Raw genomic sequence first — 17,659 nt, 5'->3', positions numbered from 1 at the left:
TATTAGAATTCTTTGAAGGGGTCAACAAGCATGTGGACAAGGGGGATCCAGTGGATATACTGTACTTAAAACAAACGAAAGGAAGTATTTTTTCACATAATGCACAGTCAACCTGTGGAACTCCTTGCCAGAGGATGTTGTGAAGACCAAGACTATAACAGCTTTCAAAAAAAGAACTCGGTAAGTTCATGGAAGATAGGTCCATCGATGGCTATTAGCCAGGATTGGCAGGGATGGTGTCCCTAGCCTCTGTTTGCCAGAAGCTGGGAATGAGCAACAGGGGATGGATCACTTGATGATTACCTGTTCTGTTCATTCCCTCTGGGGCACCTGTCATCTTTGGTCTGACCCAGTATGGCCATTCTTATGTGTCAAACCAAACCTTTGGAATCTGTGAAGGTCTCCATCCCTGAACACCACACCTCCACGCCCCGCCGGCCCAGGCTCACCCTGCTATCAGTGCTGAGCACATTGCAGCTCCCAGGCACTGAGGAGCAATGACATTCACATGCCAGGCCTGGGCTTTGCAGAGCCCCATGCAACGAAAGTGTGAGTGAGCCTCGGGAAGATTGGGACTGCTTGGCAGGAGGAGGATGCTCATTAGGGAGGTGGGAAGGAAGGGGTGGGGGGGCAGGTAGGGTGACCAGATGTCCCGATTTTATAGGGACAGTCCCGATTTTTGGGTCTTTTTCTTATACAGGCTCCTATTACCCCCCACCCCCTGTCCTGATTTTTCACACTTGCCGTCTGGTCACCCTAGGGGCAGGGCTCGGCACTTGTCATGTCTGTGGTAGTGTCACAAGCAGGAAGCAGACGGAGAGGGAAGATTTCAACCCCTGGGAGGGGGTTGGGACTGCACAGTTCAAAGGAGGGGGAGTCAAGCCACCGAGAGGGAGATGATCTATGCTGCATGCTGGGTCGAATGCTGACAAAACAAAGGCCTGCAACAGTATGGCTGCGCAATTAGGGTATCTATCTAGGGCTGGCCCTGTTAGCTGAGAAATCCCCAGGGAGCTCCTTCTTCTCTCAGCAGCATCCTCTCCTCACTGACTTTCAAGGCACGCTATTTTGGTGTCTTCAAACCGCTCTGGGCTGAAAGCAGGTGGGGTGGTTTCACCCCCTTCCTTCCCCAAACCAGATGTATTTTCTTTCTGCTGTTTTGCCCTTTATTGATGGCGTGCAGCGCTCTGCTTTCACTAAGGGCAACTGAAATGTTGCTCCCGACTGCGATTCTGGAGGTGCCAACAGATCAATAGGACAGCACCAACGTGCTCCGTGAAATAGCCAGCTCTGCACTGGGCCATGTTGTGCAGGATGTAAGCCGGCAGCTCAGCGATCCAATCAGACCTCTCTCACTAAGGGCCTACATCATGGGGGAATGGCTGCCTGCAAAACATACTGTTACTTGTTTGTTTGCTGGTTAGTTAGATAAGTTCGTTAGGGACCGAGTCTGATCTCGCTGACAACAGTGTGAATCCAGAGTAACTCCATGGAAGCCACTGGAGACACCTCTGGAGTTATGCTGCTGCTGCTAAGAGCAGAATTCATCCATTAGCTAGTTGTGTAGAAGCAAATTCTACCCTGCCTTGTATCCCTGGCCCCCACTCGGTAAGCAGTGGGGTTGCTCAGGGCAGAAGTTAGTCAGTTAGTTCCTATCGTTTGGCGTTCCAGGGGACTGTTCTGGGTCAAACTCCAGCTGAAGAAGCACACTCTGCTCACACAGCGGCAGAGACGCCACAAACGCAAGTTAACGCACACACAGAGCCATTGCCCGGGACTGCCCCGGAAACAGGGTTCAGAAATCCCTGCTGCGGTCTGCCAAGGTACCAAACTGCTGACCCAGTGTAGGAAAGCGGGGCCAGCTTTCACAGCGTGCTACTGAAAATGAGAATGCCATAAAGAAATACATTTTTTTCCCCGCTCCCTCTTGACTTGTTTGCAGCGCCCGCCCCAGGGAAGTCAGCTTGAATGTGTGAAACACTGACGTGGTCTCATAACCTGTCTCAGGCCTAGCCCTGATGTTTCAGAGGAAGGAACAAACAACTAACCCCTAATGTACCTACTGGACGGTACAATCCTTTGTAGTGGTGGGAAATTCCTTTTGAACCCCCCCCCGCCGATCAGTCCATGCTCCGGACTCTGAAGCAATCGAACTGGGATCCCTTGTAACTTTATGACTTAGTTTCTGCATCTGACAATGTTATTCCTGGAGGTAAACGGCTGATCCTTTCCTAAAACAGGCTAGAGCAGCCGCTCCATGGATTGCTCGCCAGGGTGCAATTCTCCGGGTGATGAAACGGCGGTGCCCAGCAGCACTTCCACGGATCCTTCTGGAGCCGGGCCTCACACCCTTCCAGCCACCGCTTTGGCGGGCGAATCGCTTTCATTTATTCTGAACCGGGGATGCACCTTCAGGGGCTCCCCCCTCGCTGCTGCTCGGGGGGGCACCTCTGACAGAGAAAAGGGAAGTTGGGCGGAAGGTGCCACGTGTGTTTTGCCGCTCCGTGAAGCGCCCCAAAACGGCTCTTCCAGGCTAACTACCCCCCCCCCGGGGGGGGCCGCTCCCGTCTAGCCTGGCCTATGCCTGCCCCCGGGGGAGGAGCCCGTGAGCGGAGCGTGCAGCAAACAGAGGCAAAGGCCCCGCAGCTCCCCCCGCAAGCCCCCCGGCGGCTGCTCCCGGGATTTGGGGGCAGACGGGCCGGAGCGAGCCGCGCGCGGGCGGGGAAGGAGGCCGGCAGCGCAGCGGAGAGAGGACGCGGGCGCAGCCGGGCGAGGGTTCGGGGAAGCCGGGGCGGCCTCCGCTTTCCGCTCGGCTGCGGGCTGATGCAGGCGTTTGTCACCCGGCGGATCCCCCGCGAGGGGCTGGCGGCCCTGAGCCAGGCCGGCGTGTAAGACGGGGCGCGGGGTGCGCAGGCGGCCGGGCCGGGGCTGGGCCCGGGCGGGGTCTGCAGGCGGCGGGGCGCGGGGCCCCCCGGGCGGGGTCTGCAGGCGGCGGGGCTCCCCGGGGGGGGCTGTGCAGGCGGCGGCGGGGCTCCCCGGGGGGGGGCTGTGCAGGCGGCGGCGGGGCTCCCCGGGGGGGGGGCTGTGCAGGCGGCGGCGGGGCTCCCCGGGGGGGGGCTGTGCAGGCGGCGGCGGGGCTCCCCGGGGGGGGGGGGCTGTGCAGGCGGCGGGGCTCCCCGGGGGGGGGGCTGTGCAGGCGGCGGGGCTCCCCGGGGGGGGGGGCTGTGCAGGCGGCGGGGCTCCCCGGGCGGGGTCTGCAGGCGGCGGCGGGGCTCCCCGGGGGGGGGGCTGTGCAGGCGGCGGCGGGGCTCCCCGGGGGGGGGCTGTGCAGGCGGCGGCGGGGCTGGGTGCTGCAGAGCCGGGCGGGCGCTGGGCCCGTTCGCGGCAGGCGGGTGCCGTGGCCAGTGGGGCTCTGCGGGGGCCGGGGGCTGCCCGACTCGGGGCTCGATCCTGAGCGGTGCTGAGCAGCCGCGGGCAGCGCCTCGGAGGGGTGGCAGCCTGGGCACCAGGGTTAGCTGCTGCTTCTGGAAAGGCAGGCCCCGTGCCTGTGTCCCGGGGGCTGAGGAGTCCTTCACCAGCGCCTGTGACGGGGCCCAGCCCCCCTGAAATGCTCTGGGGTCCTCTTCCGATTGCTGCCACCAACAGCCAGGTGCAGGCGGAAAACGCCTTGTCAAATGGTCCTTGTTGGGATGTTATCTGCTGGGCGTGTGGCCAAGGGGCCCAGCAGCGCCCGCCGTGGCCCCTTGCGCTGGGCGCTGTACAAACACCGAACAGGGACGCCCCTGCCCCCAGGAGCTGCCAGCCGAAGAATAAGAACCTTGAGATGCTGCTCTGGAGAGAAGGATCCAGCAGGGAAATTAAGGTTTTTGGGTACAGATGTAGTCGCTGAGTTCATCACTTGTCACTCTGTAAGTGAACCTGCAGCCCTAGTAAAAAGACAAGAGACCCAGCCCTGAAGAGTTTACAGCCTATTTCAGACAGCGAGATACACAGCGTGATTATCTAGGGTGCGCGCTGGTGTGCTCTGTGTCCCAGAGGGCAAGGGCAGGTGTTTAGAATATGGATTGTTGTGGTGCCATCTATTTTACGGCAGTTCCGTCCATTTCTGACCCTTTCCGTGACAAACTCGGAGGGTCAGAGGCATTTCTAGAAGGGTGGTAATTTCCTTTTTTCTTGCAAATGACCCGTCAGAGGCTGAGGCCTGGGGGATAGAGAGCTAGTGTTTATTTACAAGGAAAGAAACACATTGCTGTGCTCTTCTTGTGTTAGGCACTTCTGAAAATATTGTCCTTTGAAGCCTCTGAGTCCCACTGACTTTCAATAAGAGTTGGGCTCCTAAATCACTTAGGTGTGTAACTATCTCTGGGGGGTCTAACTCCCCTGGATTTGGGGATTTGTGGCACTTTTGAAAAATGTGCCCAGAACTTTTTTTTCCCCCTTCTTGTGACTTGAAAAGACTGCTTTAAAAAAAATAAATACATAAAAAATGGCGAACTATTTTGTAAGCAATTGATCTCCGATGCTGGTCGGTGCCTTTGATTCCAAGAAGCAAAAAATTAAAATAACAACAATAACTATGCTAAAAGAAAAGGAGTACTTGTGGCACCTTAGAGACTAACAAATTTATTAGAGCATAAGCTTTCGTGAGCTACAGCTCACTTCAATAACTATGCTGTGCTAAGGTCCCAATTCCAATTGTGTAAACACTTGTGTATATCCTTAATTTTATGCACCTGGTTAATCCAGTTGACATCAGTGGAATTACTCATGTATAAAATTAAGGCCATGCCTAGGTGTTGGTAGGATCAGGGCCTATGTTTTGCAGCAGGGAAATCAATGGGAGTTTTGCCACTGACTTCAATGAGAGCAGAAAGAGGCCTGTTATGTGTCCTCCCTCCCTCTCTCCGGCTATGGGTTACCTGAATGTTTTAACCTTAGTTTGACATTGCACCTTATCCTCAGATCACCAGTTTTTTAACTATCTCCGACCTTCCAGTACTTCCCAGGCAAAACATTCAGAAACAAAACCTGTGTTTTGTATTGAAAGTTGTTTTTCTAACTACATCTGACTCCCTCCCCCCGACCCCCTCGTTATTTTGTCTATGCAAAGCCAAAGGGCAAACAGTGCCTTAAAATAATTAACCCCCCCCCCCCAAGCTCTGCTGTGGCTGCAATTGGATTACGCTTCTCCTGGCGCATAGATTCCGACAGCTCAGCGTCGTTTCATGCATTGAATGTGCTAAAATGAGTTACGTTGTGTTTTGTGCCTGTTCGTTCTTTAAGAAAATAAGCAACTTTCACATATGACAAAATATCCGTTACTGGGGTTACGGAAATGCAGTGACCCCTGCGCGCCGCCCCCCCCCCCACGCTAGTGCATGGGCAGTGAGTGGTGTCTTCATTTAAATTGCCTGCAGCATTCTAGGCCTTCTGTAAAGTTGTAGGCCCCCACATTGATTTGCAGAAATGTGTTCACAGAGCACTGTTGGGGCACCGTGGGCTGCCCGAGGGCAGTAAAATGAAAAGAGCAAATCGACCAACATCCAAAACAAGGCCTTCAGAAAGGAGTGGGCAGTTAGGTTTGTGTAATTAAGGGGCTGGCTAGTGATGCAGAATGCCCTGTGTGATCTTGGAAAAATTACTTAGTCTGTCCGTGCCTCAGTTTTCCCATCTGTAAAATGGCAACGATAATACTTCCCTGCCTCATGGGGGTGCTGTGGAGATAAATTCATTGTTGATTAGAAGGTGCTCAGATATTCCAGTGATGGGAGAGCCATATAAGAACCTAGAGAGGCAAGTGCCACCCAGGAAAAGTTTCATTTGCTATTTAAAACTGGAAGGATGAACTGGGGCAAAGGTTAAGAAAAAGCTAGTTCTGTACCCCAGGACTCTCCACAGTAAGGGCTGCTGATGCAGTCCAGCTGGGGGGATCCCTGAAAGACGGGTCACTTCTGAGCACAGATACCATCCAGGCTGAGGCTCAAAGGGAAGTTCTTCACCTGCCCTAATGTCTGTACCATTTGGAGCTTTAAAAACCAAGTTTGCCACATTAGACAGCCCATGTAAAGAACACCAGACCAGTGTGCAGTGATCCCAGCTGATGCGGGCAGGAGGCAAGGTTTGAACACGCTGAAAGTGATGCCAGAGCTCAGAAGGTGTTCCCAGTGAGCATGTGTTGTCAGATCATTGCAAGACTAATGTTTTTTGCTCTACCTCTGAAGAGATCCTGCCGCTATTCTTCCTCCTCCCGCTGCTGCAGTTATTGAAAGGTCCAGCACCTTCTTTCATGTGCCAGTTCACAGGTGGCTTGCGTGTGCTACACAGGGCACCATGTGGCTGTATTTTAGTAACTGTGTGCCACCATCCTGGATGTGAAAGGGCAATTCACAAGGGAGGAAAAGAGGGAATCCTAAACTTCCTGCCTAAAATAAGAGTTGTTTCAGAGTAGCAGCCGTGTTAGTCTGTATTCGCAAAAAGAACAGGAGTACTTGTGGCACCTTAGAGACTAACAAATTTATTTGAGCATAAGCTTTGTGAGCTACAGATCACTTCATCGGATGCATTTAAAATAAGAGTGTGTTTCTCACTCCATTTTGTTGATTTCCTTTGGCAAACACTTGGGGCAGTACACAGTGCTGGCTTGAAGGGGGCCTCTTTCTCTTGCTTTAATGTGATTGTGACTTTCCTGTATCCTTGTAGCTGCAGCATCCAGCAATGGGATTCGGACGAACCTATCCCACGGTCAGAATTGCTGGCAGGGGTGGCTGGGAAGCATGGACTGCTCTGTGTCTTGTCTGACCAGATAGACAAAGAGGTCCTCGATGCAGCAGGTGGGTATGTGCGGTGGCTTTCTTGTGAATGGCTCTAGCTGATCCTTTGTCATCGAAGAAAGAGAGGACATACAGAATTGTATCCGTGCTGCCCAGATCTCGGTCCTGGTGTCTCGCCCTCACAGCCCTGAGAAACGGATTGGCTGAGCCTTCCTTGGCTGCCGTGCATTAATATGAATCTTCCACTTCAGTTCCACCTCACACTGTGTCCCTCCATCACAGCGGCACAGAGTTGTAAGACATGAAGAGATGGGTCTAGCTCCCTGGTGTCCGCTGGCCAGAAATTCAGGGTCCAGTGAACCTCACTAGCCAGAATTCACTGTCAGTCCCTTTTGGGTGTGTGTTTTTTCCCTGCGAGAAGAAACTTCTCTGCCTAGCGTAGAGTTCCCCAGAAAATGACCACTAAACAATGACTTGTTCCCATCCCAGCCAAGGAGAAGACGCTAGGAATAGAGATACAGCATCTTTAAAGAGACTTTTCCTTAGCTAAAGGAACATTAAAAGAAAAGGAGTACTTGTGGTACATTAGAGACTAACAAATTTATTTGAGCATAAGCTTTCGTGAGCTACAGCTCACTTCATCAGATGCATTTGGTGGAAAATACAGTGTGCATCCGATGAAGTGAGCTGTAGCTCACGAAAGCTTATGCTCAAATAAATTTGTTAGTCTCTAAGGTGCCACATGTACTCCTTTTCTTTTTGCGAATACAGACTAACTTGGCTGCTACTCTGAAACCTGTCATTATAAAGGAACACTGTCAACTTTCTTCGATATTTTTGGCATTTAAAAAAATCCTATTTCTGGCAAATCTTCCTGATTTTGGTTTCAATTCCTTTAAAAGGATTTTCTGCTTCCCTTCCCAGTTGATGTTTACAAGGTGTCTTGTAAAAAATCTGTTCTTGTCCAACAGAAGTTATGAGCTTGATGCAGAAATAACTGGGTGACATTCCCTGGCCTGTGTTAACAGGAAATCAGATCAGATGGCCATAATGGTCACTCTGGCGTAACTCTGTGAATCCCAGTGAAGGAGAAAACTGACCAGCTGTGAGGGGGAAACAATTAAACTGACTATACACAAAGCACTGTCAAATGTCCAGCATCAGCTGCCTGAAAAAGTAGTATTTCAGTTTTGCTGACTTCCTTCAGTTTCAGTCCTGTTAGGTGTTTCTGGTCATTAGAGTAGATTCCGAAGATTCAGACAATTACAAACCAGTAATTGTAACACATTTTTATCCTTTAATTTTTCCCTTGTTCTGTTGTTGTGTTTCGTTCTTTTTAAGCTCTGTAGGTTTTGAGGGTTCTGTCTTCATGTTTTGCAGGGTCCAACCTTAAAATAATCAGCACGCTGTCTGTGGGTGTTGACCATCTGGCTCTAGAAGAAATTAAAAAGCGGTATTGTTTGTTCCTTTGTGTGCTAACTCGTAACCATGGAATGCATTTTTTTCCACTATTTTCTGTGTCCCCTGCCATTCTCTTGGGTGAAAGAAATGGAGAACTGTTAATTGAGAGAAACCAGTTGGAACAGAAGATGGGTCGGCTTGGGGGTAAGGCATTGCACTGGGACTCGGGAAATGTTGGTTCAGCTCCCAGCTTTGGGAAAGCCACTTAGGGCCAAATCCTTGAAAGTATATATGTTCCTAACTCCCATTGATTTCAGTGGAACCTAATACCTTTGAGGATCTGAGCACAAGGACCAGATTTTTAAAGGATCCCATTTGGCACCTGTCTACATCCTTACGCACCTAGATAGTGACCCTCAGTCTCTCTGAGCCTCGGTTCCCCATCTGTACTGCCTGAGCTCCCAGCGGAGTTGTGAGGGTCAGTGATTGATTAATTATTGTTTGGTTGATGCTCTGAAAAGATGGTGATATAAGAACCCATGTAGAAAAAATGCCCAGCAGAATAAAGTGTAATACAAACAGGATTTCATCCAAATGTAAACAAACGAGCATTTCATGTGTTAACACTTGAGGACCGAAATGCTGTGTTTAAATTGCAGTGGAATCCGTGTGGGATACACCCCGGACATCCTGACAGATGCCACGGCCGAGCTCTCGGTAGCTTTGCTCTTAGCTGCGTGTCGCAGGCTGCCGGAGTCAGTGGAGGAAGTGAAAAAGTGAGTATTTACAATTTAGGACTGGCTTCTGAGCTATGTAACGTCAGTGTAAGTCTGGAGTAACTCCATAGACTGTGTGCTTGATCAATTCTGGACCCAAATACACCAAAGTAAAGGCAGACCCTGCCTTGAGAAGTTTAAATGTTACAGTGCATGGATTCAGTTACAGTTACTCTGGATTTGCACTGGACTAGCTGAGATCAACATCGTTCTATGAGTCCAGTGAGCTAAATGCAATTATCTTGCACCTTAACAAAGAGGCAGTTTTAAGTCCTAAATCTAAGGCATAACTCTGTGTGCTTGGGCAGTGATCCAGCTAGAGTGTGTGTAGCAATATAAAAGGGCCTTAAAGGAGGTGAAAATGGCCCCCTGAAGAGCCCCCTAGATCGTGCATGGGGCCTCCCCGGCCAGAAGAGAGCAGCTAGAAGGGCCCTGCACTGGCCATGCTCCCAGTGTGGGAAGGATGTTGTGGGTATGGCCAGAGTTCACTGCACAAAGGCTGTACCCAGGGGTTGTGGGGAGTGGAACAAAAGTTAGATCAGTCTCGAGGCTGCTCTAATTAACGCTAAGGTGACTTAAAGCAGAAACATTATAGAGCCCGTTGCTGCATGTTAGCACCATTCATACCTGTTTCTAGGGTGTTAAATCATTTCTACCAGTATGTGACACATGGGTTGTGAAGTATTTGTGCCATTTATAATTTGTTGGGTCCATATCCAGACTCCAAGCCAACCTGGAAAATGGAATCGGTCTAACATCTGTTTGTATTTCACTTCCTTTTGTAGTGGTGGTTGGACAACATGGAAGCCTCTGTGGATGTGTGGATACGGGCTGTCCGGTAGCACTGTAGGAATCATAGGGCTGGGAAGAATAGGTGAGTGTATTCTTTTGTATGGATATATACTAGTATTTATCTCCCAATAATGGGAGCACTGTTGACTGACATAGCAACGCGTGTGTGTGTATGTAAGATATAAATTTCCAAAAGAAGACACTTCACTGCACACACTTCTCCCTCTGGGGAGAGGATGAGAGAACAGATACCGGCCAGCTGTCGTTACTTAATGCATTAGTGGAAGGCACTCAGATACTGTGGTGATGAGCACAGTACAACTACCTGTATACAATAGAATGTTTGATTAAAATAACGAACTCAGTGATCAGTAAGAAGATGTTTAGATCTCCAGTGTGTACTGTCTGTAGCTTTAATATTTTACTCAATTTTATCACTGCCAGAAATGTTCTCTCTACCTCTGTTTTTTGTGTGCATGTGAACTTGGGTCCAGCCCCCTTTCCTGCAGGGAACAACCCATGTCTCAAGTGTTCTCTTTCTTGTTAGTCATAGAATCCAATGAATCCTGGGTGTAACTTTCAGCCCCTGTGTTCACACAGGCTTTTGCTGAGCTGACATTTATGCTCTCACCCGTTAGGTGGGGAGTTCACAAGTTACTTAATTCTTTGGTTATGCTAACAATTTTGTGTTTAACTTTGCCCCGTGGTAGCGGTGCTGGGCACATTCACAGAAACTGCAAAATAAATAAAGAGAACTGTAAAGGACAAAAGATTCTGAGGACATTCAAACCAGTGGCTGATGGGACACTCCCCCATTCACCTGCCCCCCCCCCACTCCCCCAGGAGCCTGAGGCTGACTAAGCAGGAATCCATCGCTACCATCCATCCTACCAGTCAGCATGCGATTGCAATCAGGCTTAGACCTTAATTTGTAAAACATGTACATATTTCCACCTTATCAGACTCCTAAAGCAAACTGGACTTTCTCTTGCTTTATTTCAGTTAAACAAATATCCCAGACAAAGTCCATGGTGTATGGGAATGCTGGCTTGTCTGTTAGCTAGTGAAGTTGGTCAATGTTCGTTTTTTTTTTTTTTTTAAAATCTCCCTTAAATTTTCTCTCCAAAATGTCACTTCACATTTAATGTCCCATCATTCCCTTTCCTGCAGCCACCCTACCAATCAAAAATTCATTCATTTCCCACGGAGTGAATGAGAGCATGTTGCCTCCAAAATGAATGGGAAACCTCAGTGACAATCCTAGCTGGGGCAGTTAGAGTAATCTCTTAATGAAAGTGGCAGGTTTCATTGCAGTTGAATGAATAGTGGATGCGTTCTGCGGCCTTGCCGAAAGATGCAGGAGCAATACACTCGGTTTTGGGCTGTCAGATTGCAGGTTAGTTATATACCTCCTGCAGCGCATAATCTCAGTGTGCAGAGATGTGACCTCGTCTTGTTTTTAGGACAGGCAGTGGCGCACCGTCTAAAGCCGTTTGGGGTCAAGAAATTTTTGTATACGGGAAGTCGCCCAAAACCGGAGAACGCCATGGAGTTTCAAGCTGAGTTTGGTAAGAGACATAAATGAAGCTGGAAAGACAGCTCTGAAAACAAAACTTTCTTTGTAAGTGCAGAATAACAAAGCGTACAAATGAGTTGATGCAGGGAAGATCTTGTCCTTTGGTGTGATGATTGGAAACTTAAAGGATTTCTGAAGCGCAGTGTAGAATTATTATTAAGGCCCCAAAGAGTGGCTGGTGTTTGAGTGTAGAGCACAACCATATTTCATATGTTGTTGATTGAAAGTTGTGACGATGTCATGAGTGAAATCTGGACCCCACTGACTTCAGTGGGGCCAAGATTTCATTCCAGACCTCTTCGAAATAACTGGCAATTCCCAAATGAGACTCTCTTCAGATATAGTCACGTTTATATCAAGTATTTGTTTTCCTACCTATAATAATGCACATTCTCTGTACTGTGCCTTTCTGCATGTTCAAATTCATTGATAGACTTTGTCCTGCAGAGTCCTAAGCTGTTGCCCAGCTGTGACTTGTGTTTGAAAAATAAACGGTTCCGAAAAAATCAGTTTCTGTTGGGGTCAATCTTTTGGTTTGTAAATCCAGTGAACTCTACCTATTTCTCTCCTCCCTTCCTTGGTGAAAGCTGAAAGAGTTGTCAAATCTGTCTTCAGGCCTTGCAGAACTTCTAAATGTTTGTTTAAAATATTATGGTAATATTTTGCTAACTAATCTGTACCACCCCTAAAATGCACAATGCAGCCACCTCTGGGATGGAAGACTGACTTGCTAAGCATAGGTAAATTTCCTCTTTGGGTTGATGAAAATCGGTCTCTTTTTTTTTTTTTTTTTTTTTTTTTTTTTTTTTAAAAAGGTCCTTTAAAATATGGCACCTTGTTTATATGTTGTTTTTGTTTGGGTTTGGCAACCCTGTCATGGGGTGAGGTTAGCAAGGTCTTCCTGAAGCAATAGTCCCTCACTGATGACTATTTAATGGACATTGGGTAGTTCCCAAACTAGTGAAAATAAACAAGACCTTCTCCCCCAACCCCCCAGGAAACTCATTACATGTGTTTTTTTTTTTTTTTTTGGGTTTTCCCCCCCAGTCCCACTTGCCAAGCTAGCAAAGGAGTCAGACTTTGTTGTTGTTACCTGTTCCTTAACTCCTGACACTAAAGGAGTGTGCAACAAGGATTTCTTCAGCCGAATGAAGAAAACGTCTGTGTTTATCAACACAAGCAGGTGAAAGTCTTCACTGTCATCTTAAACAAGACTAGATTGTGGGTGAAAAAGGAAAAGCGGGTGATATTCAGGTAACTGATATACGGGTGTTGTGGATGTCAAGGATTATGCTGAAATTGCCATAGCCATGGGGGGCAAGTATTGGCTTGTGGCACCAACTCTGAGCTTGTGCTTGCTAGCTTGGCCTGCTGCGACTATCTTTTAAATGGATATTATATATTAATGTACACAAGAAAGTAACTTTTCTCCCCATTAGGGTGGAGTTCAGCGAACATCATGGGATTATTGCCGCTCTAAAAGCTGCAAAGTGGGTGCCATCTTAGATCCTCTCCTTAATGGGAGGAAGTGGCTGTGGCTGTTCTCCAGGGTGGAAAAGCTTTGTTTGTGTTGGTGGTGATACTCAAACAGCCTTTCTCCCAGGAATGGGTATGCGGGCTGTCACCATGGAAGAGAGGAGCCGCCTGGGGATTGGCCAGATGCTACGGTCCCATCTACATGGATGTTACAGCTGAGGGTTAAAACAGTACTTAAACACAGTTCAAATTATGTGTGTCCAAATGGGATTAGAATGCAATGGGCGACTACGGCAGTGGTTCTCAAACTTTTGTACTGGTGACCCCTTTCACAAAGCAAACCTCTGAGTGCAACCCCCCCCTTACAAATTAAAAACACTTTTTTATATATTTAACACCATTATAAATGCTGGAGGCAGAGCGGGGTTTGGGGTAGAGGCTGACAGCTCATGACCCCCCCATATAATAACTTTGTGACCCCTCCTGAGGGGTCCTGAGCCCCAGTTTGAGAACACCTGGACTACAGCCAGGTTTGTACCTGAGTACAGTGACTGTTACGATAATCTGGTGCAGAGTATGGAGAGAACAGTTAAGCAGAACCTGATGGTTAGTGGTGTGGAACAACGGGCACAGAGTGACATACAGAGCTGATTATTCGTGCCTAAGGCCCGGATGGGGCAAACGCTCAGGCAGGTGAGTTGTTCCACTGAAGCTGGTGGGATGACTCAAGTGTGTAAAGTTAAGCACATGGCAGTGTTTGTATCCCATGCTTGTCTGGCTTACTAGTAACAATACCTAGCTCTTGTATAGCTTAAACTGTGTTTCTTAGGGGAGCAGTGGTGAATCAGGAAGACCTGTACCAGGCTTTGGTTAGTGGCCAGATTGCAGCTGCTGGTCTGGATGTCACAACCCCGGAGCCGCTGCCTACTGACCACCCTCTCCTTTCCCTGAAGAATTGTGGTAAGCCACCGTCTTTGCAAACAGCAGCTGTTTACACCTGCTCTTACATTCTACTTCCTGAACTTCTAATGGGGAGGCAGTGGCTTCTAGTGGCTAGAGGAGGGGGCTCATGTAGTACTTGCTATTCTGTTTTCCACACTGACCTGACAAGGAATTTCAGTCCTGGTGAGCTTGGCATGGTTCATGTCTAGCAAGGGTTTAATATGAGGGGCTAATTAATCACAGGCAAGGGAAAGTCAAACCATGTGTCCTTAAGCAAGCTGCTCATAGCATTGAGCCATAGCAAGGCAATGTGATATGAGGGGCATTGAGGAGGGAAAACCTTGTCAGCTGTGTGTGTTAATTAAAATGTATTTGCTCATTTGCAAACATCTCGCTGACTGATCTCGGTATTCCATCAGAGAACTTAGACCCCATTTCAGCAAGGGACTTAAGCACATTGTCTATCTTTGAGCACGAATAGTCTCATTAACATCAATGGATTGGGACCTTAGTGCTCAGATACCGAGGTGATGAGCGTGTTATAAGTAGGGCTGTCAAGCCAATAAAAAAAATTAATCGTGTGATTAGAAAAATTAATTGTGCTATTAAACAATAATAGAATACCATTATTTAAATATTTTTGGATATTTTCTACATTTTCAAATATATTGATTTCAGTTACAACACAGAATACAAAGTATACAGTGCTCACTTTTATTTATTTATTACAAATATTTGCACCGTAAAAAAACAAAATAAATAGTATTTATCAATTCACCTAATACAAGTACTATAGTGCAATCTCTTTATCATGAAAGTGTAACTTACAAAGGTAGATTTTTTTTTGATTTTTTTTTTAACATAACTGCACTGAAACAAAACAATGTATAACTTTAGAGCCTACAAGTCCACTCAGGCCTACTTCTTTTTCAGCCAAGTTTGTTTACATTGACAGGAGATATTGCTGTCTGCTTATTTACAATGTCACCTGAAAGTGAGAACAGGCGTTCACATGCCACTTTTGTAACCAGCATTGCAAGGTATTTACGTGCCAGATATGCTAAACGTTCATATGTCCCTTCATGCTTCGGCCACCATTCCAGAGGATAGGCTTCTGTGCTGGTGATGTTCGTTTAAAAAATAATGCGTTAATTAAATTTGTGACTGAACTCCTTTGAGGAGAATTGTATATCTCCTGTTCTGTTTTACCCGCATTTTGCCATATATTTCATGTTATAGCAGTCTCGGATGATGACCCAGCACGTTGTTTGATTTACAAACACTGTCACTACAGATTTGACAAAGAAGGTACCAATGTGAGATTTCTAAAAATAGCTACAGTTCTCGACTCAAGATGTAAGAATCTGAAGAGACGTCCAAAATCTGAGAGGGACGAGGTGTGGAGCATGCTTTCGGAAGTCTTAAAAGAGCAACTACAGAATCTGAACCACCAAAAAAGAAAATCAGTCTTCTGCTGGTAGCATCTGACTCAGATGATGAAAATGAACATGCCTCGGTCTGCTCTGCTTTGGATCATTATCGAGCAGAACCCGTCATCAGCTTGGACACATGTCCCCTGGAATGGTGGTTGAAGCATGAAGGGACATAAGAATCTTTAGTGCCTCTGGCATGTAAATACCTTATGACGCTGGCTACAACAGTGCCATGAGAACGCCTGCTCTCGCTTTCAGGTGGTGACATTGTAAACAAGAAGCGGGCAGCATTATCTCCTGCAAATTGTAACTAAACTTCTTTATCTGATCGATTGGCTGAAGTAGGTCTGAGAGGACTTGCAGGCTCTAAAGCTTTACTTTGTTTTGTTTTTGAATGCAGTTGGGTTTTTTTGTATATAATTCTGTATTTGTAAGTTCAACTTTCTTGATAGAGATTGCATTACAGTACTTGCATTAGATGAATTGAAAAATACTATTTTTTTTTTTTACGGTGCAAGTACTTGTAATCAAAACTAAATATAAAGTGAGCACTGTACACTTTGTATTCTGTGTTGTAATTCAAATCAATATATTTGAAAATGTAGGAAACATCGAAAAATATTTAAATAAATTGTACGGCTGCTACTCTGAAACCTATTCTATTATTATTATTATTTTATTAATAAACAGTTTAATTTTTTTAATCACTTGACAGCCCTAATTAAAACAATTTATGGTTATAATTTGTTCCTTTATATTATATAAAAACAACCCTCCCTAAATTCAGGAATGGGATAGCAGGGGACTTGAATTACTGAGCCATGAAGACCCTTCCAGTCCTATGTTCTTGTCAAACAGTGAGATGTTAGATTGGATTTGTTTAGTCTGGAGAAGAGAAAACTGAAAGGGAACATAAGTTTTCAAGTACATAAAAGGTTGTTACAAGTAGGAGGGACAAAAACTGTTCTCCTTTATCTCTAAGGATAGGAGAAGAAGCAATGGGCTTAAATTGCAGCAAGGGTGGTTTAGGTTGGATGGTAGGAAAAACTTCCTAACTGTCAGGGTGGTTAAGTACTGGAATAAATTGCCGAGGGAGGTTGTGGAATCTCCATCATTGGGGATTTTTAAGAGCAGGTTGGACAAACACTTGTCAGGGATGGTTTAGATAATATTTAGTCCTGTCTTGAGTGCAGGGGACTGGACTAGATAGCCCGTCGAGGTCCCTTCCAGTTCTGTGATTCTGTGTTAAGAACAAGAGGTCATGACTTTACGCTTTCTAATATTTAGTTTTAAAGAGGTAGCTTTTATGCTACATAAAGGGTACAAGATCACAAATGCTTTTCATCTCCCCTATAAAAGCATTAAGCTTAAAATGTATTATTAATTTAATTGACAGAGCTGCTCAAATACCAAACCCATCTGGCATGTAGCCATGACACCAATAAAAGAAAGGACGTTCTGGAGTTGGCTTTCACTTTCATTCTCTCTCTTGACCAGAAACACCTTGCTCTTCTGTTCACGGGTGAAGCTATAGCCAGCACTGCTAACAGACTATGGTTTGTGGAGATGATGTAATTCTGGAAACCTGGGGTGAAATCCTGGCCCCATTGAAGTCAGGGTGAAAACTGCCATTGGCATTAGTGGGGCCAGGATTTCACTCACGGTGACTAGGATAGCGCCACCAAACTCTTCTCCCATGTTACTCCATGGCTGGTGCATTAACCCAACTAAACTTCAGATCCATCCCACATGGAGACTAGATACAGAGACGTGGCACAAGAGTGACACCGCAAAAGGAAAGTGTACATGCTAGAGTAACAAGCATACTGCTTTGGTGCACAGACCAATCTCTGAAATATGTCTTCTCTCCCCCGTATAGTGATTTTGCCTCACATTGGAAGTGCTACCTATGCTACCAGAAGCGCCATGTCTGTGCTGGCTGCTAACAACCTTCTGGCTGGCTTGAAGGAGGAAAGTATGCCAAGTGAACTCCAGCTGTGAAGAGAATCTCAAGAACATCGCTGGCTAGGCCAGGTCATACCTTAGAAATGACCATTGTCTCTTAGCCCAGAGAAGCAGAACAGATCCTGACTTGTTCCTGCTGTAAAGTTGGTGTATGTGCCTCTCTCATTCTGCAAGTAGAACTTATTAAACCATGCTTGAGTAACACAGCTGTGTGGTGGTTATGTGGAAGCAGTATGTATATTGTGCTATTTCAAGGGAAAAACTGAATGCTTGTGGGACTCTGGAGAGCACATAACTGTACGTGGATGGAAACTCAGAAATCAAAGAAATTCACTCCCTTTCCTGGATCAATTTGTCCTATTTTCACAAGAAGGCAACAATCATAATCAGATGGGTGGCTTTATTCTTTATGGCTCTGATAAAGCAAAAGATTTAAACATACTTAATGTCAGATGTGACCCAATGGCTGGCATGTTACATGACCCCCCTCCATGCCTGATCTACAGAGGATATGGGTCTGTTATCGAT

General features: G+C 46.8%; 1 protein-coding gene and 1 long non-coding RNA gene across 3 annotated transcripts; one reads left to right on the top strand and one right to left on the bottom strand.

Moving 5' to 3' along the window:
- Positions 1-728: 728 nt before the first annotated feature.
- LOC122460316 lies at positions 729-15,167 on the bottom strand. Its single transcript, XR_006281561.1, has 3 exons — positions 15,035-15,167; positions 936-941; positions 729-739 (listed from the first exon to the last, which is right to left on the bottom strand). It is a non-coding gene; the product is annotated as an uncharacterized LOC122460316 (long non-coding RNA).
- GRHPR (glyoxylate and hydroxypyruvate reductase) lies at positions 2,523-17,334 on the top strand. Of its 2 annotated transcripts, none has more exons than XM_043514962.1 (9): positions 2,523-2,888; positions 6,700-6,830; positions 8,151-8,223; positions 8,831-8,947; positions 9,733-9,821; positions 11,203-11,307; positions 12,363-12,498; positions 13,621-13,751; positions 16,563-17,109. In XM_043514962.1, exons 1-9 carry the CDS (start codon positions 2,581-2,583, stop codon positions 16,739-16,741), a joined length of 1,269 nt encoding a protein of 422 aa, XP_043370897.1. In that variant the 5' UTR covers positions 2,523-2,580; the 3' UTR covers positions 16,742-17,109. The 2 variants fall into 2 exon arrangements, with proteins under 2 accessions (XP_043370897.1, XP_038259494.1); XM_038403566.2 differs by having other exon boundaries at positions 2,555-2,888; positions 17,046-17,334.
- Positions 17,335-17,659: the final 325 nt, after the last annotated feature.

The sequence above is a fragment of the Dermochelys coriacea genome, chromosome 5 (genome assembly GCF_009764565.3).
Source record: "Dermochelys coriacea isolate rDerCor1 chromosome 5, rDerCor1.pri.v4, whole genome shotgun sequence".
Classification (NCBI taxonomy): Eukaryota; Metazoa; Chordata; order Testudines; family Dermochelyidae; genus Dermochelys; species Dermochelys coriacea.
This window is presented reverse-complemented; position numbering and strand designations above follow the sequence as displayed.

What these genes read in the sequence shown, in the direction of transcription:
- GRHPR (XM_043514962.1), top strand. Translation starts at nt 2,581, where the DNA reads ATGCCTGCCCCCGGGGGAGGAGCCCGTGAGCGGAGCGTGCAGCAAACA. An exon ending in CATAGGGCTGGGAAGAATAG is followed by an intron (nt 9,822 to 11,202) that starts GTGAGTGTATTC and finishes TCTTGTTTTTAG; the next exon opens with GACAGGCAGTGGCGCACCGT. An exon ending in GGAGTTTCAAGCTGAGTTTG is followed by an intron (nt 11,308 to 12,362) that starts GTAAGAGACATA and finishes TTTCCCCCCCAG; the next exon opens with TCCCACTTGCCAAGCTAGCA.